The sequence below is a fragment of the Phyllobates terribilis genome, unplaced genomic scaffold, assembly GCF_046119375.1.
Source record: "Phyllobates terribilis strain yellow unplaced genomic scaffold, ASM4611937v1 Scaffold_1__5_contigs__length_1240528914, whole genome shotgun sequence".
In the NCBI taxonomy this organism is placed as follows: domain Eukaryota; kingdom Metazoa; phylum Chordata; class Amphibia; order Anura; family Dendrobatidae; genus Phyllobates; species Phyllobates terribilis.
The window spans coordinates 511,040,568-511,066,986 of NW_027362761.1; the positions used below are offsets into that span (position 1 = coordinate 511,040,568).

Genomic DNA, 26,419 nt, shown 5'->3' on the forward strand with positions numbered 1-26,419 from the left:
GCGACCAATCAGCAGAGAGTTGTTTAAATTTGGCACAAAAAATGCAGATTGGTCGCGGCCGGTGGTTGCGACCAATCAGCAGAGTGAGGTTTAAATTTGGCGCCAATACTGCTGACTGGTCACGGCCGACAACCGCGACCAATCAGCAGAGCGGTGTTTAAATTTTGCGCCAATACTGCTGATTGATCTCGGCCAGCGACCGCGATCAATCAGCAGAGCGTTGCTTAAATTTGGCGCCAATCTCGTTGATTGTTCGCGGCTGGAGTCCGCAACCAATCAGCAGAGCGTTGTTTAAATTTGGCGCCAATCTCGCTGATTGGACGCGTCCAATCAGCACAGCAGTGTTTAAATGTGGCGGCAAGATTGGTGATTGGTCGCGGCCGCTATTTAAATGTGGCGGTGATTGGTTGCGGGCAGCGGCAGCGACCAATCAGCAGAGCGGTGTTTAACTTTAGCGCCAAGATCACTGATTGGACGCGTGCGGAGAGCGCGACCAATCAGCGAATCGTATTGGTGAGGAGCGGGGAGCGGAATCGTATTAGTGAGGACCGGGGAGCGCCGCTGCCTGTGCGGCTACTTCCGTTGCGAGAACCCGGGACATGAGCGGGCGCTCGGAGCAGAAGTATCCCGACCCGCAGCGCCGCTCCCCGGTCCTCCCTTCACGCCCTAGTCGCTGATATCCCCACAGTATCCGCATGGTGTTACAAAGGTCCGGACATTTGTGTTAAAAATCGCTGATTGGTCGCTGGCGCTGCTCGCGACCAATCACCGATTTGGGCGGCAAATTTATCTTGTGCTAAGATCAGTGATTGGTCGGGTCCGAAGACCGCGACCAATCATCGAATCGTCTTGGTGAGGACCGGGGAGCGGCGCTGCCTGTGCGGCTACTTACGCTGCGAGAACCCGGGACATAGCGGGCGCTCGCAGCAGAAGTATCCCGACCCGCAGCGCCGCTCCCCGGTCCTCCCTTCCGCATGGAGGTCAGCGGCGCCGGCGGTCCTTCCGCTGATACCGGCCGGGAGATGAGAGCCTCGCGCCGCTCATCTACCGGCTGCATCTCCGTCCCGCAGATGGGTCCGGCGGTCGGGTTCCTTCTGCTGTTGCCGGCCGGGAGATGAGCGCCTCGCGGCGCTCAGCTCCCCGCTGCATCGCCGCTCAGCTCCGTCCCGCAGTTGAGCCGCTAACGGCCGCCATCTTTTTTTTAGAAATCCCCCGGCGCTGATTGGCTGCTGGCGGACCAATGAGCGACGCGGGATTTCCTGGACAGACAGACACACAGACAGACAGACGGGATAAGACAATTATATATATAGATGAGATGCTTCACTGACAAAGGACGAACCAGGAGGAAGGGGGTGCTATATCCCGGTATATGGAGACCTGGAAGACGAATATTTTTATTTGCTGAATGCTTAAGAGAAATTCTTGAACCTCAACAGAAACAACAAATTTGGAAAAGGAAATGCGTGATTCTTAGATACCGAAAAGGGGTTGCTGCATCTAATCTATTGTATGTAAGGTATTTATAGGGGGTCACACAAATGTCATTTTTTAAACAGCTGTAAATGTTACAAAAGAATCCAAATGAGGGTTACTTTGGTCATCCTGGTGTCTGTTACAAGTGGTCAGCGTGCCAGGCAGTGGTCATGTGCAGTACTACTGGCATCACCGACAGCGAAGGCAGCAGTCATGCCAGCAATACAACATAACTACTAAGGACATGTTCACACATGTTGTGTTTTTTCAGCGTTTTTTGCTGCAGATTTTTATGCAAATTTTCAGCTGCATGTTGAAGTACCAGTAAAGTCTACGAGAAACCAGAAGTCACTGTTCACACATGTTTGGTTTTTTTGCTGCGTATTTTGTGCCTTGGTTGGGTTTTTGAAAATAGAGCGTGTCACTTCTTTCAGCGTTTTTTCACCCATAGGAAGTAATGGGTGGAGAAAAAAACGCATCAAAAACACATAAAAAAAACACAGCAGCGTTTTTGATGGTAAAATAAAATTGGGTTCTTTATTTTCACAGAACTTATGTACATGCATAAATAGAGACAGAAGGACAGTGAAAAAAATGTTGAAAAAAAGGGCAAAAAACGCAGCAAAACCTGCGTTTTTGAAGCAACTCATTTCCCGCCAGAGGTAAGTTTTGCTGCCAATTTGTGACGTAAATAGAACGCAACATGTGTGAACATAGCCTAAGTCCATTACTGGCGCAGCAGTCACAAGCTGATGATCTCTGACGGAGGACAGTGGACGAAGCATCATGGCGGGATCAGCGATGAGAACATTAAGCGACAATAGCTTTGTTTCTTGTTTTAGAACATTTGCAGCAGTTTGAAAAAAAAATAATTGAAAAAGTTTGATATTTAATTTATCAGTCTAAAAAAAAACAACAATATGTTCTGCAAAACATGAAAAGATAGTTTATCAACAGACATTTAAAATGGAGTCTGTCACTCCCAGTATGGAAATTAAACCATTTATCAATTATACATTCATACAGGTGACTGAGCCCCAATAGAAATCAGACTTGTAGTATAGATTTTAATTATGTTGAATTACATATGTAAATAAGGGGGCATCGGTTCACCCTTAGTGTGGCCAAGTACACTACTACACCCCTTCAATTACTCCCTTTGTGATGATTAACAGGACTCAAAGGAGCACTGTCTGCAGTCGTCATATTATATAGCACTGTGTACTTACAATTGCTCATTTTGCCTTTCTACCCAGATAATTCTTCTCTTTTCTCTGCTCTATGTAGAAACAGGAAGCCTCTTTTCCCCACATTTATCATTTCCCTCTTCAACTCCTGACCGAGCAGCTCCTCATCCCCCCTGCAAGGAAATTTTGCAGTGACTCATACAGGGAAAATTGACCTCCTGTTTCTACATAGAGCTTAGAAGGATTCAGCTAGTCAGTGTTTTAATCACTTGATGTCATAGACCTAATGGAAAAGAGAAGAATTATCTGGGTAGAAAGGTAAAATGAGCAATTGTAAGTACACAGTGCTCTATAGTATGCTGACTGCAATATATTAAGAGGATAACAATTTTGATGGGAGTGCTTCTCTAAGGGGACAGAACAGTGCACTGAGTTTTTGGCCACTCCAAGGGTGCACCCAAGCACCCTCATTTACAAATGTACTAAAACAAAATAATTTAATATGTACCACAAGTCTTATTTTTATAGGAATGAATGTCTAAATGGTTTAATTTGAGTATCGGAGGTGACAAACTCCCTATAAACATAAAAATATATTATCATTACTTACTGCATTCTAAAAACTGTCTTATTCGGTCAAACACGGCATGAAGAAATCCCTGTAGAAAAAGAAAGAAATAAGTAAATTTCATCGTCATCTACTTATGATCAAGAAACACTGTATCCAGGTTACAACAAACAGCGTGACTTTTTTTTTTTTTTAACTGTGACTTGTTATATCTATCATCTTTTAGAAATGCATCATGTTCTACACAGACAACACGACAACAAAACCAAATGGTGCATAAATGTCTCAAACAAAGCAATTTATTAATAAATCCAAATATATATATCTACAAAAGCAGAGTAACGCAATGGAGGACCATTCATGCATAAAGCAGTACAATAAGGTATATATGTTTTACAGAGGCTATAAAGTGCCAAGTGAATATATACATTCTATTCAACGTGTTTCCTGGAGTCTATAGTGTATGCCATAGTGGAAATTATAGACTATAGTAATAAAGATAGAAGTACTTAAATCCTATAGTGAGAAAATTGTCTAATGGCACTATGGTCCCAGCACCCCAACGCGCGTTTCACCCTTGCTTCATCAGGGTGTGTGGTCCTCCATTGCGTTACTCTGCTATTTTAGATACATGTTTTTGTATATATTTGGATTTATTAATAAAGAAATTGCTTTATTTGACACAATTATTTAAGTTAGGTGCGTCTCCAACATTCAGCGTAATATAAATGCTCAGTACTTTGTTGGTTTAATGTTCTACACACAGTTCTATCCGCAGCACATTTATGAAACTCCTATTTAGAAGAGTCAGTGGGTGAATGTTTATCTATAACTAGTCAGGGGAAATACTGACTTCAAAGTAATTGGTAAATTCTCATATAAAGGCAAAATATAAGGAATATAGTAGAAAAATTCACAAAAATATAATAAAATATTTACTAAAATTTTCTGTACATGATTATTGGGGTGGCCATACTGCTTAACTGCGGTGAACAGAATTCCAAATGGAACATGGGAAATAATTATCTCCAGAATATTGGATATTTATATAGTGCTAACATATTCCACAGCATTTTACCGACAGATGACATCTATTTAAGAGTGTCGTGGGCATTCTCTCTGAGCTTGTGCAGAGGTGACTGTGCAGGGAGGGGGAGGAGGCGAGCTTTGACTATTCTCTAATATGAATGGAGGATTTTATCTCATCTACGTTATATGGAGGAGTTATCTTTCATTATAATCCTGTCTGTGATGATAGGGAGAGACTGATAAAAAGTGAGCTGTACAAAACAAGAAGTGTCAGTTTATTATGTATCGAAAGAGCAAAAGTGAAAACTGCAAGATTTCATGATTATTTTTTGATATACACTCCTCAGCATTGAAAATGCATCACTAAGGAGGAAAAGTTGCGGAGTTATATAAATCACAGGAAGGATAGACATGATAATGATATGTAAATTACGAAATAATCAAGATAATTTGAAAATGTTACCATTTTTTCATCATAAAGTATGAAATCCCCGCACTTACACGGCTTGGCGTCTACCAATGAGGTTAATAATGATTGTTTGAGGAATGTTCTGCCGCGCTGAATATACTTGGGCAAATCATCAAGAGCTACTGCTGGCAGCTCCCTGTGAAATTGCGACTAATGACATCCCAGATATGCTTGATGGGAGGCAAGGTCGGAGATGCTGAAGGCCATGGTGGCACTTTTAGGCCTCACAGGCCGCTCACAGTAAAACCAGCAACATGCAGCCCGGTGGTGCTGTGCTGAAAACAGATCTTGGGACAATTTGGAGAAATGGCGGTACCACTGGTTCTATGACCAGGAATAAAAGACCACAGAAGTCAGGCTAGCGTACATTCTGAAACTCCACACCATAATCCTGGGCGTAAGACCAGTGTGACATTCTGATGTTGGTAAGATTTGCAAATGATAACAATTTTCCAATTTGAGGCACTTGGGAGGGGTGTAAAATGCAGATTGAAATAACTTTTTTTTTTAAGCCAATTGGAACCTCAAAAATTGTTGCATGCCACAAAAAAAGAGGGACAAAATCAACCAATAATAACGTCACTGATAGTAGACATTGCATATAAGTGTGGGGATTTCTACGTATGGTGCTCATACACAATACTGAATCACTGGAGAGGTCTTAAATATTTTGTTTTTATTTTCTTTAATATTTGCATATCATTAACATGCCTGTCGATCCTGTGAGTCCCATGTTTTACACAAAAACCTGATTTAAGCAATAGGTCATTCACTGATAACAGACTCTTAACAGGACACCAAAGAGGAACAATACGATCCAATGGGGCAAAATTATACAATACCGGAGGGCTACTAGGATTAAATAAAGCGCCTGAAGATATACCATAGCTACAGTGGGTACGGAAAGTATTCACACCCCTTTAAATTTTTCACTCTTTGTTTCATTGCAGCCATTTGGTAAATTCTAAAAAGTTTTTTTTTTTTCTCATTAACCCCTTAAGCCCCGAGGGTGGTTTGCACGTTAATGATCAGGCCAATTTTTACAACTCTGACCACTGTCACTTTATGAGGTAATTACTCTGGAAAGCTTCAACGGATCCCCTGATTCGGAGATTGTTTTTTCGTTACATATTGTACTTCATGATTGTGGTAAAATTTCTTCGATATCACTTGCATTTATTTGTGAAAAAAACGGAAATTTGGTGAAAATTTTGCAATTTTCAAAATTTGAATTTTTATGCCTTTAAATCCGAGAGATATGTCACACAAAAGAGTTAATAAATAACATTTCCCACATGTCTACTTTACATCAGCACAATTTTGGAACCAAAATTTTTTTTTCTTAGGGAGCTATAAGGGTTAAAAGTTGACCAGCGATTTCTCATTTTTCCAACAAAATTTACAAAACCATTTTTTTAGGGACCACATCACATTTGAAGTCACTTTGAGAGGTCTTTATGACAGAAAATACCCAAAAGTGACACCATTCAAAAAACTGCACCCCTCAAGGTGCTCAAAACCACATTCAAGAACTTTATTAACCCTTCAGGTGCTTCACAGGAATTTTTTGAATGTGGAAGAAAAAAATGAACATTTAACTTTTTTCACAAAAATGTTACTTTAGACCCAATTTTTTTTTATTTTCACAGGGGTAACAAGAAAAAATGGACCCCAAAATTTGCTGTGCAATTTCCCCTGGGCACGCAGATACCCAATATGTGGGGAAAAAACACTGTTTGGGCGCACGGCAGGGCTCGGAAGGGAAGGAGCGCCATTTGACTTTTTGATTGTAAATTTTGCTTGAATAATTAGCGGACGCCATGTTGTGTTTGGAGAGCCCCTGTGTGCCCAAACATTGGAGCTCCCCCACAAGTGACCCCATTTTGGAAACTAGACCCCCCAAGGCACCTATATAGATGCATAGTGAGCACTTGGAACCCCCAGGTGCATCACAAATTGATTCGTAAAAATGAAAAAGTGTTTTTTTTTTTTTTCACTTTTTCATTTTTACGAATCAATTTGTGAAGCACCTAGGGGTTCCAAGTGCTCACTATGCATCTAGAAAGGTGCCTTGGGGGTTATAGTTTCCAAAATGGGGTCACTTGTGGAGGAGCTCCAATGTTTGGGCACACAGGGACTCTCCAAATGCAACATGGTATCCGCTAACAAATTGAATGGAAAAACGGCTCAAATTGTTAGCGGACACCATGTTGCGTTTGGAGAGCCCCTGTGTGCCCAAACATTGGAGCTCCCCCACAAGTGACCCCATTTTGGAAACTAGACCCCCCAAGGCACCTATCTAGATGCATAGTGAGCACTTGGAACCCCCAGGTGCTTCACAAATTGATTCGCAAAAATGAAAATGTGTTTTTTTTTTCACTTTTTCATTTTTCCGAATCAATTTGTGAAGCACCTAGAGGTTCCAAGTGCTCACTATGCATCTAGATAGGTGCCTTGGGGTCACTTGTGGGGGAGCTCCAATGTTTGGGCACACAGAGACTCTTCAAATGCAACATGGTATCCGCTAACAAATTGTTGGCTCAAATTGTTAGCGGACACCATGTTGCGTTTGGAGAGCCCGTGATGTGCCTAAACAGTGGAGCTCCCCCACAAGTGACGCCATTTTGGAAACTATACCCCTCAAGGATTTTATTAAGGTGTATAGTGAACATTTTGAACCCAGAGGTACGACACAGAATTTGGTTACAATAGGTCATCATATTGAATAAGTTGTCATTAGTCTTGAGCGCAAGTGCTCACTACTTGAGTTTGCATCGGGTACTCAGGTACGCACCATGTACAGCGTGTGCTCGAGTGACATGCTCGAGTCCCTGCTTTTCACGGTTATTAGACACCCAAAAAAAAACATGCGGGGATCGCTCATGCATGGCAGGCAATTCCCGTAAAGTTTTTTTTGGCCGCGAAGCCTATGGGGCAGAGACTCGAGCATGTCACTCAAATACCCACGATACTCAATGCATACCACAGCACCCGATGCAAACTCAAGTAGCGAGCACTTGCGCTCAACACTAGTCGCCATATCGTCATCTTTTTTTCTTTTGAAAAAAATCCCAACCCCATCACAACCCTAACCCCAACCCCAGCCCTAACCGTAGCACAACGCTAACCGTAGCACAACCCTAACCCTAGCACAACCCTAACCCTAGCACAACCCTAACCCCAAACCCAGCCCTAACCCTAGCCCAATCCTCACCCAAGAGTTTATTTTTGACGCCGTTCCTCGTGCGGTATAAGTGATTAGAAGACTTTATTCTTCGGGTCGATGTGATTACAGCAGTACCAGAATCATATGGGGTTTTTATGACTGACAGCTGTCACACACTAAAAGACGCATTTTTTGTAAAATCTAGTTTTTGCATCGCCATATTTTGAGAGCTATAATTTTTCCAGATTTTGGCAGACAGTCATGTGACGGCTTGTTTTTTGCGGGATGAGTTGACGTTTTTATTGGTGCCATTTTTTGATCGCTTTCTATTCTGATTTTTGGGAGGCAGAATAAACAAAAACCAACAATTCAGGAATTGTGTTTTTTTTGTTTTTTTTTTTATTCTGTTCCGCGTATGGTAAAATTGATAAGGTAGCTTTATTATTCGGGTCAGTACGTTTACAGCGGTACCACATTTATATCGGTTTTCTATGTTTTGCACTTTTACATAATAAAAGCAATTTTATAGAAAAAAATATTTTTTAGCATAGCTTTATTCTGAGAGCTATAACTTTTTTATTTTTCGGCTGATGGAGCTGTATGTTGGCTTGTATTTTTGCGGGACGAGATGACGTTTTCAGCGGTACCATTTTTATTTATATTTGTCTTTTTGATCGCGTGTTATTCCATTTTTTGTTTGGCGGTATGGTGATAAAGCATTGTTTTTTGTTTCGTTTTTTTTTTTTTTTTTTTTTTTTTTTTTACCGTGTTCACTGAAGGGGTTAACTAGTGGGACAGTTTTATAGGTCAGGTTGTTCCGGACGCGGCGATACCAAATATGTGTACTTTTATTGTTTTTTTAATAATAATATTTATTGATGGGTACATTATATTTTTATTTTTGGTGGATTATTTTTTTTTTATTTTTTTTATTATTTTTTTGCAATTTTTTTTTTTTTTTCACTTTCTGGGTGTTTTTACACTTTTTTACTCTGTCCCACTCTGGGACTTTCATTTTTTTTTCTCTGAACGCCTGCATGGCACAGGAATGCAGCACCATCCCTTTGTCATGCAGGCTGTCAGCGCTGGACGGGGAGAAGATTGTTTGGAGATGCACTGCGCATGTCCAAACAATCTTCCTGCTGCCTGGTGACCCGGATGTTGTCATGACGACATCGGGAAGTCATGGCAACACCCGGGAAGCCTTTGCAGACAGCGCTGGAAGCCGGAAGAGGAGGTGAGTATCTGCGATCACCTCCCCTTGACCCCGCAATCCTGCGATCGACTTCGATCGCAGCATCGCGGGGGTTAATGTGCTGGGAGCGGTGCAGGACCGCTCCCTGCACATAGTATCTGGTGTCAGCTGTGACAATCAGCTGACACCCGGCGGCGATCGCGCCCGCACAGCCTGTGTGCGCGCGCGATCGCCATGACGTACTAATACGGGTCTGGCTCTTAAGTCCCAGGGCACAGACGCGTATTAGTACGTCAGATGTTGTTAAGGGGTTAAAGTACACTCTCCACCCCATCTTGACTGAATAAAAACAGAAATGTATAAATTTTTGCAAATTTATTAAAAAAGAAAAACTGAAATATCACATGGTCATAAGTATTCAGACCCTTTGCTCAGACACTCATATTTAACTCACATGATGTCCATTTCCTTGTGATCCTCCTTCAGATGGTTCTACTCCTTCATTGGAGTCCAGCTGTGTTTAATTAAACGGATAGGACTTGATTTGGAAAGGCACAAACCAGTCTATATAAGACCTCACAGCTCACAGTGCATGTCAGACCAAATGAGAATCATGAGCTCAAAGGAACTGCCCAAGGAGCTCAGAGACAGAATTGTGGCAAGGCACAGATCTGGCGAAGGTTACAAAAGAATTTCTGCACTACTCAAGGTTCTTAAGAGCACAGTGGTCTCCATAATCCTTAAATGGAAGAAGTTTGGGACCACCAGAAGTCTTCCTAGACCTGGCCGTCCAGCCAAACTGAGCAATCGTGGGAGAAGAGCCTTGGTGAGAGAGGTAAAGAACCCCAAGATCACTGTGGCTGAGCTCCAGAGATGCAGTAGGGAGAAGGGAGAAAGTTCCACAAAGTCAACTATCACTGCAGCCCTCCACCAGTCGGGCCTTTATGGCAGAGTGGCCCGACGGAAGCCTCTACTCAGTGCAAGACATATGAAAGCCCGCATAGAGTTTGCTCAAAAACACATGAAGGACTCCCAGACTATGAGAAATAAGATTCTCTGGTCTGATGAGATGAAGATAGAACTTTTTGATGATAATTCTAAGCGGTATGTGTGGAGAAAACCAGGCACTGCTCATCACCTGCCCAATACAATCCCAACAGTGAAACATGGTGGTGGCAGCATCATGCTATGGGGGTGTTTTTCAGCTGCAGGGACAGGACGACTGGTTGCAATCGAATTAAACATTAATGCGGCCAAGTACAGAGATATCCTGGATGAAAACCTCCTCCAGAGTGCTCTGGACCTCAGACTTGGCCAAAAGTTCACCTTCCAACAAGACAATGACCCTAAGCACACAGCTAAAATAACAAAGGAGTGGCTTCAGAACAACTCCGTGACCATTCTTGACTAGCCCAGCCAGAGCCCTGACCTAAACCCAATTGAGCATCTCTGGAGAGACCTGAAAATGGCTGTCCACCAACGTTCACCATCCAACCTGACGGAACTGGAGAGGATCTGCAAGGAAGAATTGCAGAGGATCCCCAAATCCAGGTGTGAAAAACTTGTTGCATCATTCCCAAGAAGACTCATGGCTGTACTAGCTCAAAAGGGTGCTTCTACTCAATACTGAGCAAAGGGTCTGAATACTTATGATCATGTGATATTTCAGTTTTTCTTTTTTAATAAATTTGCAAAAAATTCTACATTTCTGTTTTTTTTTCAGTCAAGATGGGGTGCAGAGTGTACTTTAATGAGAAAAAAAATGAAGTTTTTAGAATTCACCAAATGGCTGCAATGAAACAAAGCGTGAAAAATTTAAAGGGGTCTGAATACTTTACGTAACCACTGTATGTTTGTGCCAGGAGTAGATCTATCCCTAGGGAGTTAGATTTTTTTTTTTAAGCTCCAACCACCAAGTAGGACACACCTACAGTCATGAATGAGCCTTTTAAAAGGAATCAGTCAGCAGGAAATTTGCTATGTAATCTGAGAGCAGCCTGATGTAGGAGTGATTGAGTTGATGTATCACCTACTGAACAGTGTCTCATAGTTGAAAGAAAAATCAGTGTTATGTCAGCAGGACATTATCACTAGAGGACTATTTATGTCGTGTCATATAGTCCTCCAGCTTTGTGTAACCCCAGCAAAAAAAAACAGGGCGTTTGTCAAAACTGCAGTAAGAAGACAAGCAAGTAATACATCGCTGGAATCGGGGTCTTTGTTCGGACATTCTTCTGCGCTCAGATGGGGCACAAAAACCTGGTGATAGATTCCCTTTAAATATATAGGTTAAACCCAGCTCCGATTGTTTCAAAAGTATTACGCACTGAACATAACATTTTCTTTGAACCAATGATTACCAGGGATGAACAATCATTAAACCATCAGGCAACAAATGAATGTGGTTTAAAACTTTATAGGCCCATTTTCAAACCTATAGTTTATAGGGCACCTACATCATGATAATCAGAATGACCCAACTAAACTGAATTTTCAAGTACCGTATTTTTCGGACTATAAGACACACATTTTTTCCTACAAAATTTTGGATGAAATTAGGGGATGCGTCTTATAAGTCAGAATGTGGCTGTGGATGGTGTGGGGTGTTGTGGGGCGGGGTGTGGAGGGGGGAGCAGCAGCGGCGGAGTAGCGGGGCACAGGAGGCAGGAGCCACTTTCTGCAGCCAACATTGTGCCTGCTGTTAAAAGAAAAAGAATATTCACCCAGGGGCGTGTGGAGTACAGAATATTCACTCTCCTTAATAGCGCGCACAGTGTCAGCCCAGCCACCGGCTTCCTGCAGCGGCTGGGCGATCACGTGTGCCCGCTACTAAAGAGAATGAATATTCACTACTCCCCACGCCCATGCGGAGTAGTGAATTTTCATTCTCTTTAGTAGCGGGCACACGTGATCGCCCAGCCGCTACAGGAGCTGCGGCTGAGGCTGACACTGTGGCGATATTAAGGAGAGTGAATTATCACTGCTCCCTAGTCCCGGCGTGGGGAGCTCTGACTATTTCGGCAGCTGATCTCAGCGTCTGAAAGCGCATGGCAGTGGCGTCATGCTTGGCTCACACGCTGAGATCAGCTGCTGGCAGAAGAAGAGGAGCAGAGGAAAGGAAGGTTAGTAAAATCCTTTTTTTGTGTGTGTGCACGGTGATGGGGGTGCCATGCATACTGGGATGGGGGTGGCATACATATCGGGAAGGGGGTGCCTTGCATAACGGGATGGGGGTGGCATACATACCGGGAAGGGGGTGCCATGCATACCAGGATGGGGGTGCCATGCATACCAGGATGAGTATGGAGGTGCCATGCAAACCAAGATGAGGGGACTATGCATACCAGGATGGAGATGGGGGTGCCATGCATACCAGGATAGGGATGGGGGCCCCGTATAACAGGAAGGGGGGCCATATATACCAGGATGGAGGCATATAGATACAGAATTGGGGGACTTTACCCCTATACCAGTGTCAGTAGCCGACCCCCTTCCCCATAACAGTGCATTATCACCACCTTTTTTTATTTCATTTTTTTTTCTATTTTCCTCCTCTAAAACTTAGGTGCGTCTTATGGTCCGGTGCATCTTATAGTCAGAAAAATACAGTAATTTCTACCTTGTCATATGGATAGCCAATGGCAGTAACTTTAAATACTAAGCAAAGTTCCACTATCCCAAACAGCAGAAAACCATGAACTCCTCCATATGTTGCCAGATTCCTGGGCAGGTTGCATGTATCACCCCTCCTATATGTATTCAGCTCTCCATAAAAGCTGTGTAATTTTATTAGGAAACTGTCAATGATTCTTCCCGCTCCGTCTCGGAGATTTTATATTCAGCAAGCAGTGTGTGTTAACAGAAACTAATTATCCGGAATAACATTTTGATCATGTAGGTAGAGCTCTAATAGTCAATTAGCGCGGTGTCACTCATCCGTAAATTGATTGACAAAAATAATCACATTCCATTTTCCCGGCAAGAACGCAGCGTCGAGTCTCATAAGGAGAAAGATCGCGGAGGAGTCTGCGGACGAAATGTTAAAGCCACAGGTAATAATCCAGCGTGTATGACTTGTACTTGTGAACGGTTGCTGTGGGACAAGGCCTTTAAAGTGCCAGAGAGTCAAACACTAGCATCTGCTTTACAAGGGTCAGATGATTACTCTACCACTGCATCCACTTCAAAGGTGAAATCTGCTGGGACCTCAATGGAAGGATTCACTAAAAAGAACGAAAGTGAGAGAGAAAGTGGCACAGGGAGAAGGACAGACAGATGCTTAGGTAGACGGACAGACAGAGAGAGAAAAAAGTAAATTAGCAGCATTGCAAAATAATAGACTTTGCGTGAAAGTCTTAAAGGGCTTTGCCAGGTTCAGAAAATCCATCCTCCGGTTGCAGTTTAAATTAAATAGAAACTTCCCCGGGTGCTGAGTTTAGCTGCTGCCACTGGTGTCCGTTTTTGTCTGCAGTGCTCACTGATTCGCTGTCAACTTGACATCAGTGCTGCAGACAATAAGAGACGCCGCAAGCATCGGTGGGCCCATCAAGGTCTAATAAAGCAGTTTCTATTTTGGAGAACAAACAGTAGTCAAAGGACAGGGGTTTTCCGAAACCTTAAGATCCCTTTAAGACACTGACTATTGTGTCACAACACACATGTAGTAATCATTGCTCCATGTGCAGCAATGCTTGCTTGGTTCAACACCCACCTATCAGTTGTTATTCGCTTCGGCGGTCGGATGTATACAATGAATAGTGCAGAATATCACAGCTATGGGTCATTATCCTGCTGTTGGACACATTTTGCAGTTTTCTTACATTTTTGAGCAAATTTCATTCTAGAATGTCCTGATAATCCTTTGATTTGATTGTTCTTGGAACACATTCAAGGTATCCAGTCCCAGAGGACACATCAGCAGCAAAACCTACAACATTATGGAGCCTCCACCATGCTTCACTGGATGTAGGGTGCACCTTCTTACTAGGTTTAATTTCGTCTACATACATAATATGCAGGTATGTATTGCCAAAGAGCTGGTGGTGATAATGTTTTTATTCTGCTCAAGCAATTCAAATCAAGCAAGTACAACTCCCTGGATAAAGGGAACTTTATTCCTCCATGGAGCCATCGGCTTTGAGTATACGGGCGAGCCGGCGCAACTAAAGTCACCGCTCAGTATACTGTGAGTGTTGGCTGTAAGCAAGCCCCAGCACTTTGACAGCTATCTTTGCACTGATGCACTGCAGAGCTAGCTGTGTCAAAGGGCTGGGGCGTGCTTACAGCTGCCGTTCACAGTATACTGTGCGCTTGTATAACTGAAAGCCGGCTCCCAGGTAGAATAAAGTAAATTTTCTCCCGTGAGCCCCATTTTCAATACAGCAGCTAGGCACCTGTCTAATGCTATTTACCTGCAGACTTAAGGCCCCATCACACTAAGCGAAATCGCTGCTGCGTCACAAGTTTTGTGACGCAACAGCGACCTCAGCAGCGATCTCGCTATGTTTGACACGTGGCAGCGACCAGGCCCCTGCCCTGAGATCGCTGGTAGTGTCGGAATGGTCTGGACCTTTTTTTGATCGTTGAGGTCCCGCTGGGTAGCATGCATCGGTGTGTTTGACACCTTACCAAAGACCTTGTCGACGACTCAGACACAGAAACACATAGGCGTGCATCGTTATACAGATCGTTACAGGTCGCCGCATCGTTGCTGCGTCGTTTGGAAGATCTGACTGTTTGACATCTCACCAGCGACCACACAGTGACGCAGCAACGATCCCTGACAGGTCGTATCGTTGTCGGGATCGCTGTAGCGTCGCTTAGTGTGACGTGGCCTTTACCCTTAATATCGTTACCCACCTTGATATGTTCCCTTAAGGACACAGTCAGACGACCGTAAAAATCGGACTGCACTGCACGGACTGGCTAGAGGCTCTCCCAAACAGAGCATTACAGCTGCATAGAAATACATGAAGCTGTCACGCTCGGGTCGGAAGAGTCGCTGGCCAGTCCGTGCCCTGTGGTCCAATCTTGGTTCGATTTATATGGCAGTCTGACTGAGCCCTTGAGCATCAAAGCCACCATTTATAGTCTAATAAAAGTCTTGTGAGCACTGACAAGGTGGGGATAGGCAAGCTTAATTTTTGATTAATGACAGGTTAGTCCGATTTTGTCTTCCAACATTGTTTTTAATTTTTTTCTGCCAAGTTTTTATTTTGTTATTTTTGCATCTTTTGCTTTCCTGTATCAAAGAGGCTGGATGAGAGTCTTGACTGTCCTGGATGCTCATGCCTTCACTAGCTCTCATACACAAGCACAGCTTCATCCTTGTACTGCTTCCTACTTCAACAACCCATGACAGACCTCATTCCCCATTGTGCCGCTAGATACTGATGGTGAGAAAGGTATAATTTTCCCCTTCCTTGCAGGTTACCTCTTTTTTCTATACACTCCCCTCCCTAGTGACTGACTGCAGCAGTCACGAGTAGTGTTGAGCATTCCGATACTGAAATATCGGGTATTGACCGATATTCGCGGTATCGGAGTTCCGATACGGAGTTCCGATACTTTTAGAATGTCGGATACCGGAATCGGAAGTTTCCATAATGCCTGCGCTCTGCAGTGTCTCTGAAGGATGACAAGCTGGATGGCAGCGCTCAGCTGCGATCCAGCCTGTCATCAGAATGCCATCCCAGCGTGAGAGAATTCTCCTGATTGTTTAAAAGCTGGCGGGCGGTAAAAAGCCGCCGGCTTTTAAACAATCACACAGCCCCATACTGCTTCCCCGCAGCCTCCCATCCCGATCCTCCGCTCCCCCCGCAACCTCCCATCCCGATCCTAAGTTAGGACAGGGCGGGGAGCGCAGCACCAAGGAGTGGGGAGCGAAGGACCCGGGCGGGGAAGCCGGCAGTGAAAAGACTTCACCGCCGGCTTTCCCGTTCTGTGCTGCGCTCCCCGCTCCCTGATGTATGTGGTATCATGTATGATTGGTGTGTGCGCGGTGTCTGCGGGTGTCTGCGTGCAGGCAGACATAGGCCGATGTGACACTACTACTCCCATCGGCCTATGTCTGTCCCCCGTCCACTCGTGCCAGCAGGATCAGCTCGATGGGAGCAGTAGTTCCCATCAGCCTGATCCTGCTATTTAAATTGCCCTACTGTGTCCTTTAAACCAGGGTTCCCCAACTCCAGTCCTCAAGGCCCACCAACAGGTCATGTTTTCAGGATTTCCTTAGTATCGCACAGGTGATAATTCCATCACGTGCACAGGAAATAGTTCCATCTCCTGTGCAATACTAAGGAAATCCTGAAAACATGACCTGTTGGTGGGCCTTGAGGACTGGAGTTGGGGAACCCTGCTTTAAACTGCCCCATATGTTATTTTGGCCCCCATAGGTTTATATTTTTGCCCCTATACATGTTTTATTTTTTTAGGCCCCCATATTTTTGGGGGGGTTTTTGGTCCCCAATAAATTTTAAATACATTTCATTGGTGGCCAGTGGTTCACTAAAATAAATTAGTTTATACATTACCTGTCACCGCCGATCGCCACCTAAAATAAAGTAAAAAATAAAAAAATACACCTATACTCACCTAGACACCTAATTCCCCGAAGCCATCGATCTCCTGTAATAAAATATAAAATAATAAACCACAATTTTATCCTTACCCCTCCGTAGTAGTCCAAATCGAGTGTCCTACGATGATCTCCAGTTTAGAGCAGCCACATAAAATGTGACCGCTCTAAACCGCTGCCGCCGCTACAATGACGGGGCCGTAAAGCAGCCCCGTCATTGCATAACCGGGTTCGTCGGAGTTCAGGCAGCGCTGCTCCGGTGACCTCCTTTACGGCCCCGCTGACCGTGAGAAATTCCCACGGTACATCAGGGTCGTAAAGGAGGTCACCGGAGCAGCGCTGACTGAATGCACTCCGGTGACCTCAGTCAGGGGCTCATGCTGCCGGGAGCGGACGTGTTCCCGGCAGTGTGAGCTTACAGCAGCAACGACAGCTGTCACATCTCCAGATGTTACAGCTGTGCATGGGAGATCAGTGGACAGGTAACTATTTTTTTTTTTTTAGTAAACTAAGAATTAAATAAAATTGGGTGTTTTATTTCAAATAAATTATTTTTTTCTGGGTGTAGTGTGTTTTTTCTTTTTAACACTTTGTAGGTTAGTAATGGGGGTGTCTTATAGACGGCCCATCATTACTAACCTGGGCTTCATGGCAGCTGGCGCTGACATGAACCCCACCACTATTACCCCCTGCCACCGCACCAGGGCAGCGTGGAAGAGCGAGGCTAAGCGCCAGATTTGGCGCACAAATAGGATGTGCCAAATCTGGGGCGGCTGAGGACTGCTGTTTCTAGCCTGGGAGGGGGCCAATATTCATTGCACCCTTCCTGGGCTATTAATATGAGCCCCCAGCTGTCTGCCTAGCCTTTGCTAGCTATTAAAATAAGGGGACCCCACGTCATTTTTTTTTGAGTCCCCCATTTTAATAGCTAGTAAAGGCTAGGTATTCAGCTGGGGGCTAATAGTAGCCTGGGAAGCTCTGTGGGTATTACCCCCTTCCCAGGCTTCAAACATCTGCCCAAGCTGTCTGCTTAACCTCCGCTAGAGACTGAAATTATGGGGGATCCCACGCCAATTTTTTTTTTAAATAAATCCTTTATTTTAACACTAAATGACACTTGAGGGGTTAATAAAGATGCAGTCCCTAAATTATTATTTATTTTTTAATAAATTTTTCCCAAAAATTTTGACTTGGGCTTCGCCATATTTTTGTATGCCAGCCAGGTACAGCATCCAGGAAAGGGATGCCCCCAACCCCCAGCTGCCTATTTGTACTTGGCCCGGACACAACAATATAGGGAAGCCCTTTTCTATTATTATTATTTCATTAATTTCATGAAATAATTAAAAGAAAAAATATGTGGGGCTTCGCCCTATTTTTGGCCCTAAGCCCGAAATTCATGGGGTCACGCCAATATTAGGCTATGTGCCCACGATGCAGAAATGAAGCAGAAATTTTCCTGACCATTTCCGCATCTCCTTGCCAGAAAAACGCATGCGGATTCTATGTGCGTTTTTGACGCGTTTTTGAAGACAAATAAAGTTAGTGAAGGAAAAAAAAAAAAAAAAAGGCCAATTTGATGTCAATTCCTAGTCCAATCCCTATTCAATGTATATAAAAAAAAAAAAAAAAAAAAAAAAAAAAAAAAAGGGGTGGGCTCACTCATATTTTTAAGGAAAAGAGGGAAAGCTGAGGGCTGATTTAATAGTCTGGGAAGTAGCCAAGGATCATGGCCCCCTCCCTTGCTATTAATATCAGTCCGCAGCAGTTAGCTTAGCCTTTCCAGCCATTCCAGCGCAAAAAAAAAAAAAAAAATAGGGTCCCCCTATAAATTGGAGCCAGCAAAGGCTAGGCGGACAGCTGCGACCTGATATTAATAGCCTAGAAAGGGGCCATGGTTATAGGCCCCCTCCCAGGCTATAAAATCAGCCCTCAGCCGCCCCAGATTTGGCACATCCTAATCTGGCGCTTAGCCTCGCTCTTCCACGCTGCCCTGGTGCGGTGGCAGGGGGTAATAGTGGTGGGGTTCATGTCAGCGCCAGCTGCCATGAAGCCCAGGTTAGTAATGATGGGCGTCTATAAGACACCCCCATTACTAACCTACAAAGTGTTAAAAAGAAAAAACACACTACACCCAGAAAAAAATAATTTATTTGAAATAAAACACACAATTTTATTTAATTCTTAGTTTACTAAAAAAAAATAGTTACCTGTCAACGTTCCTGCGCTGATCTCCCCATGCACAGCTGTCACATCTGGAGATGGTGACAGCTGTGCATGGCTGCTGTAAGCTCACACTGCCGGGAACACATCCGCTCCCGGCAGCGTGAGCCCCTGACTGAGGTCACCGGAGTGCATTCAGTCAGCGATGCTCCGGTGACCTCCTTTACGGCCCTGCTGTACCGTGGGAATTTCTCACAGTCAGCGGGACCGTAAAGGAGTTCACCGGAGCAGCGCTGCCTGAACACCGGCGAACCCGCTTATGCAATGACGGGGCTGCTTTACGGCCCCCGTCATTGTAGCGGCGGCAGCGGTTTAGAGCGGTCACATTTTATGTGGCTGCTCTAAACTGGAGATCATCGTAGGACACTCGATTTGGACTACTACGGAGGGGTAAAGATAAAATTGTGGTTTATTATTTTATATTTTATTACAGGAGATCGATGGCTTCGGGGAATTAGGTGTCTAGGTGAGTATAGGTGTATTTTTTTATTTTTGGTGCCGATCGGCGGGGACAGGTAATGTATAAACTAATTTATTTTAGGTAACCACTGGCCACTAATGAAATGTATTTAAAATTTATTGGGTAACCAAAAACAAAAAAAATATGGGGGCCTAAAAAAATAAAACATGTATAGGGGCAAAAATATAAACCTATGGGGGCCAAAATAACATATGGGGCAGTTTAAAGGACACAGTAGGGCAATTTAAATAGCAGGATCAGGCTGATGGGAACTACTGCTCCCATCGAGCTGATCCTGCTGGCACGAGTGGACGGGGGACAGACATAGGCCGATGGGAGTAGTAGTGTCACATCGGCCTATGTCTGCCTGCATGCAGACACAGGCAGACACCGGCAGACACCATGCACACACCAATCATACATCATACCACATACATCAGGGAGTGGGGAGGACAGCACAGAACGGGAAAGCCGGCGGTGAAGTCTTTTCACTGCCGGCTTCCCCGTCCGGGTCCTTCGCTCCCCACTCCTTGGTGCTGCGCTCCCTCCCGGTCCTAACTTAGGATCGGGATGGGAGGTGGCGGGGGGAGCGGAGGATCGGGATGGGAGGCTGCGGGGAAGCAGTATGGGGCTGTGTGATTGTTTAAAAGCGGGCGGCTTTTTACCGCCCGCCGGCTTTTAAACAATCAGGAGAATTCTCTCACGCTGGGATGGCATTCCGATATTTATGTCCCATTGACTTGCATTGGTTTCCAGTATCGGAATCGGCTATATCCGATATTTTTTGGGTATCGGTCCGATCCAATCTGATACGATATCTCCCGTTATCGGAAGGTAATGCTCAACACTAGTCACGAACACATGGTCAGCACACTACCCCAAGACCAGCAAGGCCACCACAGCATATAAGAATTTTTTAATTTCACCATATTTACTCTTTAAATACATTTGTTTAAGCCTGGGCAACCCCTTTAAATATTTAAAGACCATTTTTAAATTTATAGATACCGTAATTACAATGTGTCCTTACCATGGCTTCTGCATTCTGGAGAGGATCGGTAAATCCATGGACCGTCAGTTTACGCAAAACTAAAGATACGAAAACAAAAGTTGTACTTTAATTCAAAAGAGGCAACAAACTTGATAAGCAAATTCTGCAAACAAAAAAATCCCACCCTGAGCAGCATTAATGCAAAGCAGAAAGCAGAGGACAGAAGTGAAGCCGAGATGACGGGAAAGGTTCCCAGAGTCACTGGCCTCACCGAAAAACAACATACTGAGGAAATCTAAAAGGCTGATTTTAGCCACTTTGTCGCTGTCATTTGCACTTTATCCATTCATCCTCTTTGTATTTTTCAAGCTGATGTTATTTATTGTTCTTCCTTCTCGATCTCATTATTTTCCTCCGGAGGTTAACATTTATTATGACTTGTTTTGATTTTCTAGATTTCCACTTCCCCATTGCTTCAAAGGGTGACATGAGAAATTTTCATATCACATGGGCAGAATCCATCAAGCTGGAATTAATAACTCAATGATTGAAGTCAGAGCAGAGCGACAGTTTCCAAGGATCGATCGCTTTCCTTTTATATCAGAAGTCAGGTTTTTTTTTCAGCTCTTTTTAAGATAAAACTGATCTTTTAGGACATTTTGCCCAGTATGTAAACAGATTATTACCTAAATAAGGAGAAAATGCAAAATCTGATGCCCAAAAAAAGTAAGTGTGATGCAAATTTATTAGATGGTTTATGCGGACCATAGTTTCATATAGGTCTTTGGACATATGGACAGCTTTTGTCATTGGGGCAATTCAGATATATGGCTACCAGCTCGAGTACGGTCACTATTGTAGGATTGGACAGTGAAGCATTTTCTTTCATCAGATAGGTCAGACTAGTACATTTTTTTTACCCTGCCTTTTTACATTTCAGCAGCCAAAACTTGTGTGTCTTTTTGACTGATATGACTGTATAAAGCCGTCTCATTGGTGGAAAATTTGTATAATATTTTTGCCTTTTTTCTGTTATGCAAAGTATCTGCAATATAATAATCGTTTTTATTATAATAAACGCACACACATACATATATATATATATATATATATATATATATATATATATATATATATATATATTAGATATATATATGTATTTAGATATCTCATATGAAAAAATATAGCGTGAAAAGCAGAAACAAGATAAAAGAAAAATACTTAATGTTTTTACTTTTCACGCTATATTTTTATATTTTCTACTTTTATTTTTATATCTTTTCATACATTCATATATAAACATATATATACAGTACAGACCAAAAGTTTGGACACACCTTCTCATTTAAAGATTTTTCTGTATTTTCATGACTATGAAAATTGTACATTCTCACTGAAGGCATCAAAACTATGAATTAACACATGTGGAATTATATACTTAACAAAAATGTGTGAAACAACTGAAAATATGTCTTATATTCTAGGTTCTTCAAAGTAGCCACCTTTTGCTTTGATGACTGCTTTGCACACTCTTGGCATTCTCTTGATGAGCTTCAAGAGGTAGTCACCAGAAATGGTCTTCCAACAATCTTGAAGGAGTTCCCAGAGATGCTTAGCACTTGTTGGCCCTTTTGCCTTCACTCTGTGGTCCAGCTCACCCAAACCATCTCGATTGGGTTCAGGTCTGGTGACTGTGGAGGCCAGGTCATCTGGCGTAGCACCCCATCACTCTCCTTCTTGGTCAAATAGCCCTTACACAGCCTGGAGTTGTGTTTGGGGTCATTGTCCTGTTGAAAAATAAATGATGGTCCAACTAAATGCAAACCGGATGGAATAGCATGCCGCTGCAAGATGCTGTGGTAGCCATGCTGGTTCAGTATGCCTTCAATTTTGAATAAATCCCCAACAGTGTCACCAGCAAAGCACCACCACACCATCACACCTCCTCCTCCATGCTTCACGGTGGTAATTAGGCATGTAGAGTCCATCGGTTCACCTATTCTGCATCGCACAAAGACACAGTGGTTGGAACCAAAGATCTCAAATTTGGACTCATCAGACCAAAGCACAGATTTCCACTGGTCTAATGTCCATTCCTTCTGTTCTTTAGCCAAAACAAGTCTCTTCTGCTTGTTGCCTGTCCTTAGCAGTGGTTTCCTAGCAGCTATTTTATCATGAAGGCCTGCTGCACAAAGTCTCCTCTTAACAGTTGTTGAAGAGATGTGTCTGCTGCTAGAACTCTGTGTGGCATTGACCTGGTCTCTAATCTGAGCAGCTGTTAACCTGCGATTTCTGAGGCTGGTGACTCGGATAAACTTATCCTCAGAAGCAGAGGTGACTCTTGGTCTTCCTTTCCTGGGGCGGTCCTCATGTGAGCCAGATTCTTTGTAGCGCTTGATGGTTTTTGCAACTGCACTTGGGGACACTTTCAAAGTTTGCCCAATTTTTCACTGCCGCTATTTCATGCAGTTTTTTCACTGCCGCTATTTCATACAGTTTAAAAGTTTTTTCACTGCCCCAATTAGTTCTCAGAATATATTGCAGATCTTGTCCAGGAGCAAGTGGCAACTCATGGGCACTGCAATGGGCATTATTAGTCCTTGTCATTAATAATCTAGTGCATTTCAACAAGTCGACAATCAGCAAATGAGCGGCCATAAGAATGTTCATTCCTGATTGATGTGTTTTATTACAGGCCGACAGAGATCACATTTTGCCCATTTATTGGAAGACTGGATTGTTAATGAAAGTATAAAATTATTCGTCATCTGCAGCACATCGTTCCTCTAAACGTAGGATGGACACTGCCGACATGATGTTCTTTCGGGAAGAAGCATAGACGCATTGTTTCAGCAATTGTTCTGTTCCCATCACTGTAAACAAGACAGTAGCTGGCAATAAATAATCAATAGGCTTTTGTTAACAGGCCAAAATTTGCAGTATCCTTTGGGTCAGATTTGAGCCCTGCAAACCTCCTCCTCCCTGCTAGAATCCCCGTTGCCACTTCTGATGTGCAGATCTGGTGCAACGTCATTACTGTAATGTGATGCATGCGTGACGTCACGCCAGGACTACTACACTGATCAAAAAAAAGAAGGGGAACACAATGTATCTCCAAGTCAATCACACTTCCGTGAAATCAACCTGTCCAGTTGTGAAGCAACAGAACAATAATCAGTTTCTCCTGCTGTTGTTAAAAATGGAACAGACAACAGGTAGAAATAATAAAAATAATCATCTTTTTATTTATATAGCGCCAACATATTCTGCAGCGCTTTACAATTCAGACAATTTACAAACATTATCGGCACTGTCCCCATTGGGGCTCACAATCCACAATATTATTATTATTCACTTATCAGTATGGAGTGTGGGAGGAAATCGGAGAACCCGGGGGAAACTCATGCAAACATGGGGAGAACATACAAACTCCTTGCAGAAGTTCTCCTTGGTGGGATTTGAACCCAGGACCCCAGTGCTGCAAGGCTGCAGGGCTAACCACTGAGCCACCGTGCTGCCCACGAATGATAGGCAATTAGCAAGACATCCCCTATAAAGGAGTGGTTCTGCAGGTGGTGACCTCAGATCATTTCTCTGTTATCATCCTTTTTGGCTGGTGTTTTGGTTACTTTTGCATTTTGTCATTGCTCTCACCCCTAGAGGTACAGTAGCAGGAGGCGGTGTCTACAGTACAACCAACAGAAGTTGCTCAGGTAGCGAAGCTCATCCAGAATCGCACATCAATGAGAGCTGTGGCAAGAAGGGTAGCTGTGTCTGTCAGCACAGTGTCCACAGCATGGAGCAGACACCAGGAGACACGGAAGAGGCCGCAGGAGGGCAACAACCCAGCAGCAGGACCGCTACCTCCTCCTTTGTGCAAGAAAGAACAGGAGGAGCAGTGCCAGAGCCGCCAGCAGGCCACGAAAATCCATGTGCCTGCTCAAACTGTCAGCAACAGACACCATGAGGGTGGCATGAGAGCACGACGTCCACAAGTGGGTGCTGTGCTTACAGCCCAACACTGCGCAGGGCTATTGGCATTTGCCAGAGAACACCAAGATTGGCAAGATTCCACATTGATGCCCTGAGATATTCACGGATGAGAGCAGGTTCACACTGAGCACATACGACAGACGTGACAGAGTCTGGAGACGCCATGGAGAGCGATCTGCTGCCGGCAACATCCTTCAGTATGACAGGTTTGGCAGTGGGTCAGTAATGGTGAGGGGTGGCATTTCTTTGAAGGGCCGCACAGCCCTCCATGTGCTCGCCAGAGGTAGCCTGACTGCCATCAGGTACCGGGATGAGATCGTGTTTCACAGTTATATTAAATATTTCAGTGTCTCCAATTAATTATCAAATAAATTCACTGTCAGATCCAGTTGGAGTAATGTAAATAAAATAAAAATGTAACTTTTATTGTCTATTTATATTAAAATCACAAACAAACACCTATGTACACAATTGTTATGTACATAGGTGTTTGTTCGTGATTTTAGTATAAATAGACAATAAAAGTTACATTTTTATTTTATTTACATTACTCCAACTGGATCTGACAGTGAATTTACAGGGATGAGATCCTCAGACCCATCGTGAGACAATATGCAGGTGCGGTTGGCCCTGGGGTCTTTCTGATGAATGACAATGCTAGGCCTCATGTGGCTGGAGTGTGTCAGTGTGGCACCCCAGGGGTCTGGTTGCTACAGTGGTAGAAATACCATGTCTGAGAGCGAGCATGGGTTTTCCTGGTCAGGAGCAATTTTGCATGCCACACCTCCTGCCCCAGTCTAGGGAGGGGAGGAACCTGCCCTTTATAAACTGGATCTGGGGTGGGGTTAGTTAGTTCCAGAGGAAGGGACAGAGCAGCAGCAAGGAGCTCTGTAGGAGCCAGGAGCTGAAGGCCAGGGACTGGAAGCTAGCAGAGCTCGTCCTGGCAGAAGACGCAGAGAACCGGACACCGGAGTCTGAGGCTGTGAGGATATTCACATCCAGCAGCAGAAACCACCCGGCAGGGGATTTCAGGTCCTCTGGCCATAGAAAGCCCGGAGGCTCAGTCACACACAAGGGACCGGCACCGCCATCGAGGAGCGGAAGGAACCAAAGGCCCCAAGTCACCAGCCATACGGGTGAGCACCACATGGTACACTCAGGGACGTGGGCTACTACACGACTACAGCAAGGTAGCCAGGAAGAGTGCAGTCAGACGAGAAGGCCTACACCTCCACCTGGCCAGGGGGACTCTTGTTCGCTCACAGACTGACCAGGCCTCTAATGTTAGCCAGTACTCCCGGCAGGGTCTCCTTCATTACCAACAGTAAAGACTATGAACTGCACTGCACGGACTTTGAGTCATTTCTGCTGCGCCCATGCACCACAACCCTCACCATCTACACACGCTGCCCTGAGGCTATACTCCTCCCATGGGGAGTTATACTACCCTCTGCTGCGCACACAACATCAGCCTCAGCGGTTTGCCCCGCAGCAGCGGTTCTCAGCGATCGCAATCCACGGGTGGCGTAGTCGGACATTTAAACATGACAAAATCAAGTAAACAGATCCGCCACTGGTTTGACCACCCTGAGCCACGGGACCGGGTTGCCGCCACGAAGACTACAACCCCCAGCATTACACAGAGACCCGGCTCCGGGTATACCCCACACACGGCCCAGGGTGCGCGTCATCAGCAGTTCCTGCATGATGAAGGCATTGATGCTATGGATGACCCGCCCGTTCCCCAGACCTGAATCCAATCGAGAACATCTGGGACATCAGGTCTTGTTCCAACCACCAACGCCATGCGTTACACCATAGTCTGTCCAGGATTTGACTGATGCTTTAATCCAGGTGTGGGAGTTGATCCCTCAGGAGAACATCCTCCTCATCAGGAGAATGCCCAGGCATTGTAGCGAGATCATACAGGCACGTGGAGGCCACACACACTACTGAGGATCATTTCCTTGTCTTGAGGCATTTCCACTGAAGTTGGATCAGCCTGCAATTTGATTTTGAGTATCATTCCAAATCCAGACCTCCATGGGATATTAATTTTGAATTACATTGATCATTTTTATGCTTT

General features: G+C 44.2%; 1 protein-coding gene across 1 annotated transcript in view; it reads right to left on the reverse strand.

Moving 5' to 3' along the window:
* IPO11 (importin 11) overlaps positions 1-26,419 on the reverse strand; it is a 590,907-nt gene that overhangs the window by 450,118 nt on the left and 114,370 nt on the right. Inside the window, exons 6-7 of the mRNA XM_073680251.1 lie at positions 20,380-20,438; positions 3,274-3,322 (exon numbers count right to left, since the gene is read on the reverse strand). Of these exons, the coding sequence (XP_073536352.1) occupies positions 3,274-3,322; positions 20,380-20,438 (108 nt within the window). The remainder of the gene's footprint in view (positions 1-3,273; positions 3,323-20,379; positions 20,439-26,419) is intronic.